An 11,536-nucleotide genomic window follows, 5' to 3' on the forward strand; every position below is an offset into this window, starting at 1 on the left:
TTAATATTAATTATCTAATCAAATTTAACTTCTAAACTTTAAACCTCTCTTATTTCTAATTCAATTCGCTAAGCGGATAATATGAGTTGCACAGTTCATCCATATTTGCTCCTTCGCTCATCGCTCGTTAACGAGGCTTTTCCGCTTTTGGTTCCCGACAAAAGCTATGTCTCAGTTTTAAAATATCCCATACCACTTTACACGTGTCCGTAACACGGACAAATGACCGTCACTTGCCAGTCACTTGACCATTCGGCACCGCCCGCTACATAAGGCTCCACTGCCATCCTGCCGGCTGAAGCCGGTCGTCGTCTGCGAAGTCTCTGGAACTTATCCCTTCATGCGTTTACTGAAAATGTGTATGGGCTGAAAAATTTGTAAAGTTGCTAGGGTTTGTCGGTGATCTCGATCTCTCTCTTTCTGTCAGCACCGACGATGCCTTCGGTGCTCGGAGAAATCCTCCTCCGACGAGCAAAGATGATCTCATCAGCTACTTCATGTGGTGTACATGGTGGATCGTGTTCTCATCGCCTGAAAAAGCTCGAAAAGTGGAATCGTCGTAGTAATTTGAGTTGACATTAGATCTTCTTCGGTTTCATCTTCTTCTTCTTTCGTCGTTCTCGCCTTCCGTTCGGACTGATCGTCATCTAGAGACTCCAAAACACTAATCGTCATATAGGCGCTATATAAAGCATTGATTTGCTTCGTCTGGGTTTGGGATCTGAAGTTGTTGGAATTGTTTCTGTCGGGGTTGCTTTTTTGGCCAGATCTGATTTTATTGCCAAGTTTTTGGTGTGGATTCCCTCTTGCAACTCGAGGTAATAATGTTGGCAATATGTGAATCTTATGGTTCAGCTGCTGCACCGCTAGATTTTTAGTTCTCTTGCATTAGGTAACTCTTTGGTCGCTTTGATCGTTTGTTAATCTTGGGTGGTGCGATTGGGTTTCCGATGGGGGTTTTAACCCCTTATCTATCTTAGCTCTTTTCTTAAACTTTTCAATCTTGAAAACAGTTATTTCTTGCTGTTTACAGCATTACGTTTTTAATCACACTATTATTTATCTGCAACTCTCTGCTTCCCTTCTGCTTCAGACAAATTTATTGGATAGCTCTTTGTCATGTATTCCTTATATGACTACTGAATAATATGTTTGGAGAAAAGCATGTCTATTTTATTTTGTTTCCGAAACTATGTCCTATTTGGTTCGGGCAGAGAATATAGCAGTATAGCTTTGTAGCGTTCTAATGCATATCCAGGTCATTCAACTACCAAATCAAGCTCACATTGTAGGCAAGGAATATAAATTTTATTTTTTATCTGGTTCTTTGTGGCAGTTTTTTCATAAATATAATACCTGGATGGAGGAACCAGAGGCAGTGCATCCTTTTGATAATTCTGTTTCTGGAGGTTCTGGCTTTGAGTTAAATCATCATAAACTTAGCTGCGAGAGACCTTCCGCTGAAGTTGAACTGTGCACCTCTACTAATATGACAGAGAATGCTGTGAACAAGGTACAGCAGGCTTCTTATTACTGCTCTGTTATAAAAAATGACAATGTTGTGGATGAGAAAGTTGGTGTTGATGAGACATTTAATCTTCAAATTTCCCATGAGCAACATGCTGGACATGATCCAACATCTGAAGCGGATAAGGTGTCTAATTTTGAGGATATCAGTTTATGTAAGGAGTTCATTCTTTCCGATGTTAGAATGCAGAAATGTTTGATCAAGTCTGCAACTTTCCCATCCTCTGAAGTAGATTCTTTAAATTTCTTTAATCTTGGTATAAATGGGTCATCATCTTGTTCATCTGCACCAGTCCAAAATTCTTCTTATGATCAGCTTCCTACATATAAGCGCTCAACCTCTCTCCCTGTAAGTTACATATTTAGATCGGTACATATAAAAATTATGATATGATATTTACTAACATGAGTATGGCTTCCTATTTTTCTTGTAATAACTTCATTTGGGATTTTAGTTATTCTTGCAAAAGGTTTGACTGATGGGTTGCTAAATTTTTGCTGTTAAATCATAATAATCAACAGTGCAGATTGTTTCATGATTTGCTGATCAGTTGTGAAGACAAGGAAAGTTAAAACCAGTTAGTGGTGTGAATTAACTCTGTTTTCTTTGTAAGGTTTCCTATTGGACTTAACTAAACTGGTCATACAATTTTTTTTCAACATTTAGAGTTACCATCTTAGTACATAATTCACCTGGATGTTATTTTTCAAACCACATGGTCCACATTTAGGGGTTGTTTGGCTGCAGGATTTGAGTAGGATTTAGTTCAAATCATGCCAAATAACAAAAAATGACAACTTTAAGTCCTACAAAATCTTAAATCCTATTTCTTCTCTATTTTGCCTTAAATCCCATATTTATTGAATCCAGGAGTTCGGTGGATTTGTAGGATTTAGGAGACATGAAATGTGGGAGAAAGGTGTGTTAATGTCCGTCCGCCTAACCTCGATAGGTAGTCGTTCAAAGATAGGGGTGTCAATTGGAGTCAACGGGTTGGGTTCGGGTCGAATCCGAAACTGACCCGACATTGTTCGGGTCAACCCGAACCCGACCCGTTTTTAAGAACAAGTCAGGTTTCTGGACCCGAACCTTACCCGATTCGGGTCCGGGTCAACCTGACCCGACACGAATGATCCGAAGTTGATCTAAAATTGCTAATTTTCGGGTCAAAATCGGATAAAAAACGGGTCAATCTCGGGTTTTCGAGTCAAATAGGAGTTTTCTTGTCAATTTCCTGTCATTTTCAGGTTGCTGGGTCAACCTGAACGCGACATGATTTTTAAAACGGGTTGATTTGTTGAACCTGAACCTGACCCGTTTTGGGTCCGGGTTGACCCTAACCTGAATTTTTCCTTGTCGGGTTCGGGTCATGTCAAAAATTGACATCCCTGCTGCTTGATGGAGAGGGCCACAAGATGTACAACAAAACCTACTTCACGGGAAGTAGAAGAAGTGACCATGAGGAAAAGCAATGAAGAAATGGCCATGAGAAACAACAAACCGTTTACAAGCCTATGGCTCTAGGAAGTGCATAGACAAAGACTAAAGACAAGAGAGATTATAGAGATAGACAAACAATGGCAGAAAATAATGCCACCTTCCCCTCTCAAAACTTTGTTGTCTTTTGGCTTTCTTGTTTTTGCTTTTTTATTGCTCTTTACTGGCTATAGAAATAGTAATTCATGTGGGAAAAATAACCAACTGATTGACTACTATTAATCCATTGATATTTTGTTTTTTATTTAGAGATTAGAGATTAAATAATTAATTTTTTAAGTTTGTTAATTTAATGTTTTATTAAGTAGTAATTAATAAGGATATTAAAATATAATAAATATGATTTAACTATTGTATTTATTATTGATAAAAAAAATTTCAAATTTAAATTAATAATATTCAATGACAATTATAAAACAAATAAATTTATCTTGTAATTAATACTAATTAACGATCAGTAATAAAAGGCTTGTTTTTAAATTCTTATTTGAGTTAACAAACTTTAATCTTGAATTAGCCATATAGTTCATACAAATTTATTTTGATGCAACCTTTGTCATGCCAATTAGTTTTCAGGATTAACTATCTCAAAATTTACTAAATATGGAATTACAGGATTTACTAAATCTACTTGTAGTCAAATAGCCCCTTAGTTTGTGTTGTGGCTTGTGAGGAGTCGTAATATCCTGCTCATATGAAAGATAGGGCATCTTCAAACTTTTCAACATGATTAAAAATCCGGGTAAAAACAATTTTAACTTGACATTCATCCTTAAGTTTTTGACCATGTAATTGCAAAGAGTAATTAATTATGTTATCTTTCGACCAAATTTTCAATTATTTTACCAATTGCTCTGATAGACCGATCGATTTGATTGGGAGGAAATTAGTAAGTTTTCTAATCAAGAGGGAGCTGTTTAGGAAGGTTCTTAATCAAAGGGGAATTGTTTAGAAAAGTTTTAATTGCAAATTTGCAATTGGAAGAGAATTACTTAGGGCAAAGAGATCTATCTTGAATTTAAAATTTAAGAGAGAATTATTTAGGGAAAGGGAGGAGGAATCAAGGGGGGATTGTTTAGAAGAGTTTTAATTATAATTGGGAAGTAATTATTTAGGGCAAGAGATCTAATTTGAATTCAAAATCTAAGAGAAAATTATTTAGTTAAAGAGGGGCTGATTTGGAAGGGATTTAAGGGGAGCCTATTTAAGGCTAACTATATTGTTATTTTGGGGGAAGGTGATTTGTGTTTGTTGTAGCCTTTTTTGAGAGGGATCTAACAGACGACTAGGGATTTGAGAGAGCCGGATCTTTCTCTACAATTGAAGATCCAATTGTATCTTGCCTTTTTTTTTCTTTCACATCTCTTTCAATAAAAAAGTTTTTGTGTGTTCTTCTTCCTTGTTTTCTCAATTTTTACATTAACTTTCCATCAAATTGGTATCAGAGCAGTTTTCCTGGGTTGAAATATAATTCTTCTTCATTGATTTCTGCTTGTGTTTTTTTCTCCATCATTGCTGGTTTTTGTTGTTTGAAAACCAAATTTGCATCAAATTGCCTTTTTTTTTTGCTATTTGAAGCCTAGATCTATACCTATGAAGGGTAAAAAAAGGTTGAAGTGTTGGAAGGGGAGATCAGACAATTGAAAATTTAAAATTTTAATTTCCAAACTCAAAATGCGAAAATTGATGGAAAATTTGCCATCATAGAGGAGATGATGGAGTTGCTCGAGGGCCAAATCAAAATGACATCATTGGAGGCGAGGTAACCACTGATTGCCAAGGGAGTGGGGAAAGCCCTAATCCAATAAGGAGAAGGGAAAATTAAGAGGTGGAGATCTTGGAGGAAGAAGAGAGAAGACCTCTTCTAAAGACTATTCCAAGGTAGGAGGCCGGTAGAAAGAAGGGCATATTATGATGGGAGCGATGTTGAATTTAAAAGGAGAGGGGTTGATTATGATCGAAAAGGTGTTGAATTTGAAAGGAGAGGGGTTGATTGTGATCGAAGGGGTGTTGAATTTGAAAGGAGAATGTGAGATTTTGTCGAACGGTTCGAGTACGAGTGTATGATGGATGATTGGGACACTTGGGGGAACCACCCCCTTGGGGAATGGAAAATTATTGAGGATATAAGGGGAATGGGGGAGATTCGAGGGTGTGGAAGCCGATTATGCCTATTTTTGAGAAAGAGGATGTATATGGGTGGATCTACAGGGTGGAAAGGTATGTGTTGATAGAGGAGGATAGATTGATGGTAGTTAGGATGTCCTTGAAGAAAAGTATTGGCATGGTACCTGTGGAGGGATATGAGTTGGTCCATACGGATCTGAAGGGAGTTTATGTTGGAACGTTTTCGAACTAGCAGGGGAGAGGACTTCTATGAACAGTTCTTTGTTTTGACGTGGGAGGGGACAGTGGTGGAGTACCGTAAACAGTTTAAGCACATGGACAACCGACTTAATTGGCTTCTGGAGACTGTACTAGAGGGGAACTTTATGAAATGGCTCAAACTAGAGATTCGTGCGGCAATTAGAGTGATGATGTCTCGTGACTTGGGAGAGGCTATGGAGTTAGCCCAGTTAGTGGAGGATCAGAGACACTTGGATGGAGTGGCTGGAGGCAGCAACTTAGGAGGTTCTTACAAGAATGCCACCACCTTTTTGGTATCCAAGAGCTGACATCGGGTATTCTTATGGAGACCCTAAAGGAGACGACTGTAGGAGCAAGACTTGGGGGGAACTTCAAGAAGTTCACATAAATGGAGTTACATGAGAAGAGGGTGAATTGACTATATTTAAGATGAGAGGAGAGGTATACACCAGTGCAAAAATGTAAGGACCAAACTCTTTAGGTCTCACCGTTTGTGATGATGAAGAAATTGAGGGAGCCGTGAGAGAATGAATTGGTTTTTTTTCTGTCTTTCCACTTTAAGGACAAGGTGGGAATTTGGGAGTGGAGTATTGATGGATTGGCCGATTTGATTTGGAGGAAATCAGAAAGTTTGCTAATCAAGAGAGCGTTATTTAGGAAGGTTCTTAATTAAAGTGGAGTTGTTATAAAAGTTTTAATTACAATTGGGAGGGAAATATTTAGGGCAAGAGATCTAATTTGAGTTCAAAATTTAAGAGGGAATTATTTAGGTAAAAGGGAGGAGAATGAGGGGGGAATTGTTTATGAAAGTTTTAATTACAATTGAGAATGAATTATTTTTGGCAGGAGATCTAATTTGAATTCAAAATCTAAGAGGGAATTATTTAAGGAAAGGGGTTTGATTTGAGAGGGAATTAGGGGGAGCCTATTTAAGACTAACTATGTTGTTATTTTTGGGAGAGGTGATCTGTGTTTGTTTTAGTCTTTTTTGAAAGGGCTCTAGCCGGAGGCTATGGATTTGGGAGAGCTGGATGTTCATGTTCAATTGAAGATCTAATTGTATCTTGCGTTTTTCTTTCATATATCTTTCAATAAAAAGTTATTGTGTGATCTTCTTTCTAGTTTTTTGAATTTCTACATCCACTTCTTCCTTGATATGTAGTAATGTTCTGATAATGTTGTTCATTTCTTTGCATAATGGTTTACTTCATTTCAAATCAATGAACTTGTCATATGCTCGCTGAATGTAGCCTCAATATTTTTAAGGCTGCTTGTATCCTCTTCTAATCCAAGGATGTCCTATACGCCTAATTATTGTTTTCAATTCTCTGTGCCTTGCCCTCAAACATCATGTGGATCCCCTATTTGAATATAGAACTGATATTTTTATGTATGTTTGCATCCTTTTTTAATTCAATGGTGTCAAGTATTTGTTAAGATATTGGCTGCAATCCATTGATTGTGTATGGTGGATTCGTGGGCTAGAAAAGGGTTAGCATTTTAGACCTTGGGTTTTAATTGAAGAAGTCCATTGAATGTTGAGAGATATCTTCCAAATTGAGAGAGGAAGAAGTGGAGAATTATTACAATCCTTTTGACCTACCTAGCATTTAGTGTTATTTACATTGTATTTTTTGAAGTTTTCAACCCTTTCTTGAAGATTCCTACTAAAACTATGATTTTACTCCGAAGCAATGTTGGATCTTGTTAGCTTGGATCATCATAGTACTCTTGGCCATTGGATCACATCCCTTATCTTCACATCAGTCCCCAATTCTTTTACCTTTTTATGCTATAGCTGAAGAAACAATCCTAGTGTCATACTGTGGAACTGAAGTCATGTTTTATAATTGCCAAGCATTTTAAATATTTGTCATATTGCATTTTAGACAAAATAACATCCAATATTGGGCAAATATTTCGAGATAGACCTAATTTTTATTCAAATCAATTCGGCTTACTGAGCAGAAAATTTTCTAGCTTGAAGTCTTGGTATCATTTTTAGATTCAAAATTCGTGAAATACTTAAATTTTAATTTTACTTTGCTTGTGCATCTCAGAAGTTCCATATAATTACTAAACACGATTGTGGTGAGAATTTGTCAGCGGTTTGTCGGGTATTTTCAATAAGTGACTCACCATAAATTTTCTATTTCGGTAAAAACCATGACTAATCTTAATATACAATTTTGGTGAGAACCATACAAAGGTTGACTAGAACATCACCTATAAATGATACAGCACTACTTGGGCAAATTGAGGTGAAAATTGGACAAGAATTGATGAGGTTTAGACTAAGATTAATTTTTCTATATATATAATGTGAACTCCAAGTGAGTAAACAAAAGAGTGAATGGACACAATGATTAATAGAAGAGTCAATGTCGCTTGTTTGAAGTATGTAAATGCGAAGGGAAGAAATCTAGGGGCATTAGGGAATGCATAAGTTGTTCATTGGGAGTATTAATAATAGGATTTTAGTAAGGATCGTTGTAGATATTGTTAAAGTGAATTTGATTTGTGATAAGGTGGTTGCTATGATGCTATTTATTGGGGAGGACATTATAAATATGGTATATGCTCACGTTTCTTAATCGGATTTGTGGATAGTTTGAAAATTTAATTTTAGGATCAGGTTGATAAACTACAACAACATATGTAGGAGGAAGGAATAATTATTAGAGGTGACTTAAATGAAGATATAGTTTTTGATGGGTTGATTTATGAGGGGATTAATGTTGTGCGTGAAATTGTTGATAGATATACAAATACGAGAAGTTCCATGAGAGGATCAGAGGATTAGTCCCAATACAATAAAATAATTTTTCTACTGACCCACCTATCTTGTAGTTAGTTTCATAAGGGCTTCTATAAGAAACCTTTTTGAATTGGAAAGCATGATTTTCTTCTAGTTTAAATTCCACCTACTGCTTTAGTACATCTGCCACAAAATTATAATTGTTAGCCGCCTTTTAAAATACCTTCTTGAATCAAACAATTCATGCGAAATTTACAAATGAAAAATAATGAATATACTAAACTTCTAGTACGTGTCTTAAGGAATACTAATGTGTCTTTTTTTTGTGCCATCACATCTTATCCTCAATTCTTTTGCTCGTCTCATGCTTTCTTCTTCGGGGCATCCTTTCATCTTCTTCATTTTCTCACCCATCTTGCATGTTTTATCTCTGTGATTCTCTCCACCGAATTTTTTCCTTTCCTCTGCTCTGCTCCTGATCAGCGGAGATCATTTGCTTGGCGAGGAGCTCATAAATAATTGGGTTAGCTCAGGATTCTACTGGCTCCGTGAGTATTTTTAGGGACGTCAAGCTTTTTCAAGAGCGCTGGAGATTCTTAAAAACCATGGAGCAATTACTAAAAGTTGAACTTTGGATTAGAGAGCTTAGGAAAGTTGTCCCTGGGACTTTGGTCAAGTCAGTGAGCTCGGCAGATTGCACTAGTAGCTCTTCAGCTTCCTTTTCAAATTTGTAATTTTATGCAAAAGAAACTTTGCAGAGAGATTATTACCTGATAAAGAATGAGTGAGCTCTTAACTCTGCATGCTCGCTGAGGATTTTTACGGGTGGCAAGTTTTTTCAAGAGTTCTGGAGATTCCTAATAACCTAGGAGCAATGACTACAGCTTGTACTTCGGATCAGAGAGCCCTGGAAAATTGACCCCGGAACTTGGGTTCAAGACATTGAGTAGCTCATCAGCTTCTTTCTCAAATTTGTAATTTTATGCAAAAGAAACTTCGTAGACACCCACTTTGACGTGTAGAATAAATGCAGCCTTAAATATTTGACTATTTTGAGGCCTGGTTATGAGGATTGAAGAAAAACTTTCTGGGCAACACTGCATTGCAGAAGTCTAAAACACTAATGCTGAATCATTTTAAGTTTTTAAGTTGTCCCAAATCATTGTTTATGTTTACTATGGTCATTTGCTTTATTGCCAGAGAGAAAAGCTGCTTTGTATAGTTTGGCCAATATGATTGTCCTTATTTTTACTTTCTCATCTTAGGCTTCTTCCAAGCTTGTCTCTGCCATGAAAGGAGGTCGAAAACAGAACGAAACATCACCGAGGGTGGATATGCGCGTCAAATGGGCCCAAGATGTTTATGATCCTCCAGCAACTTCTATGTCACACACTGTAAAAAGCTACAACATCCAGCGTCCCAAGTCCAAGAAAAAGGATAATCGCAGGCAAAAACACAGCAAGGGTAAGAACTCTCGAGGCAACAACACTGGGAAGAAGATCCCAAATCGGGGAAATGTTGGCAGCATATCTGCACCTTTCCCAGCAAAGTACGCTTCTGTCCTATATTCTTTCTGACTGGGCAATTGTATGCAAGAATCCATATATGTTCTACCATTTTCAAGTCTGTTTGAAATTCCAGGTTGCAGACTGGTGGAGCTAATGGACCGGCGACACCGTCGGAAGATATCTTGGAGTTTGGAGTTGGTGGTCTTCATGATATGAAGTGTGGGAGCAGCATCTTCCTGAGGGAGTCACTGGCTAAAATGCACCTGTCCTTCGGTGAGGCCACCTGATCCAGTGAGTCATGACTCACTTTCCATGAAAAGTAATATGATATAAGATAAATAACAATAAAACATTGCGTTCTCGTTATTGTTGAATATGTTCTCGTAAGTGCTAGCTTCCAATGGCTTTGTGAACCATTGTTCTTGCTTTTGTATGTAAATATGATATTTTGAGTTGTTACGAAGCAGCAATTTCTGGAATATTTTGTTCTTAAGGCTGTAAATAGGATATTAGGTATGCTTATATTAAGTGGCTGTCAGGCTGCTTATAATTGTGAAAATGGTAGGAGCGGCAGAGAGAGGAGATGGAGAAGGAAAACAGAAGTGAGAGAAACAGGAAAATATTATTCAAGAAGTTAACTGTACAGATACATAGGCGAGTGTATATATAGACTAAGTACAAGCGATGACCGGTTATGCCTTTGTTACATGGTGACGTGTCGGTTTCCTTAACAATAATTATCAATGAACTGTATTGAAATCTAACTTAGCAAAATACATTTGCATTACCTTTGGTTCTCTTAAGCAAGGCATAATCTGGTGATTCTTCTTTTTTATGCTTTTTTATTTAGTCTTTTTATTAACTTATATTAGTTCACAAAGATTTTCAATTTTGATTTTTTCAACTCTCTCCACTATAAATTCAAAACTCAACTGCAAGCAAGGTACAATGCAATAAGAGTTCAAAATTTGAAGGAAGGATATATGTTCACAACAAATGAGAGATACTTGTATCAATTTTCGAACTCATTTAGGGAGCTTGACAAGAGAATAATACTAAGCTCTAAACTCCAAACTCTGAACTTCTATTATCTTTAAAAGCTTTTGTTGTATTACGTACTCTTGCACTGGCCTTTGGGATATTAATAAGAAACTCATCTACTACATTGACATAGTAGGCGCATGTATGTCATTGGTCTAACCGAGCAATTATTACGTCCGGTCACCGAATGTATTCATAGATCAATAATCACGCGCCACATCACTTAAAACTCGGTATTGCGATTTGACTGGACGAACAAATTGCTCGGTCTAAGCACACTAAAATATGAATGTTATCTCATTGCTCTTATTCTTCTTTTTAACATCTTATTCTATTTGTTAGACCAATAGCTAATATCCTTATTTTCTACCATCTCGGGTATTCTCATCATTTACATTGAACTCAGATGCTAATCGAAGTACATTCAAAAAACTTCTTAAGGGCCTCAACATTATTATAAAGAAATGTAAATTGAGACTGGCCAATGAAATTTTATTGACCTGGATCCAGAATTTTTGGGTTGAATTTTTGAATCGCGTCAAATATTTACATCCATTTATTTCTTCCAATTCTTTAATCAATATCCATTATGAGGCCACCTTAAGCCGTAGAAGTCGTAGAAGGATAAAATAAAACACGGGCAAAGCGTTCATTATAATACGACTTCAAAAATTTTATATGATCAACATGAATTTTGAGATAATTTTTAAATTGAAAATTTTAGAACTTAAATGTATAATCATTTAAATTTTGATTTTAACAAATTTATAATTGAATTAGACGTCATAATGAAACAAACTTATTGACGCTATAGATGATTGATATGACTGTAAAGTT

General features: G+C 36.5%; 1 protein-coding gene across 1 annotated transcript; it reads left to right on the plus strand.

The window, feature by feature from the left end:
• Positions 1-292: 292 nt before the first annotated feature.
• Positions 293-10,139, plus strand: LOC110091831. Its single transcript, XM_020816080.2, has 4 exons — positions 293-818; positions 1,337-1,876; positions 9,416-9,699; positions 9,792-10,139. The coding sequence occupies exons 2-4, from the start codon at positions 1,361-1,363 to the stop codon at positions 9,943-9,945; spliced, it is 954 nt and encodes a 317-aa protein (XP_020671739.1). The 5' UTR covers positions 293-818; positions 1,337-1,360; the 3' UTR covers positions 9,946-10,139.
• The last annotated feature ends 1,397 nt before the right edge of the window (positions 10,140-11,536 follow it).

This window comes from Dendrobium catenatum, unplaced genomic scaffold, assembly GCF_001605985.2.
Source record: "Dendrobium catenatum unplaced genomic scaffold, ASM160598v2 fragScaff_scaffold_231, whole genome shotgun sequence".
Classification (NCBI taxonomy): Eukaryota; Viridiplantae; Streptophyta; class Magnoliopsida; order Asparagales; family Orchidaceae; genus Dendrobium; species Dendrobium catenatum.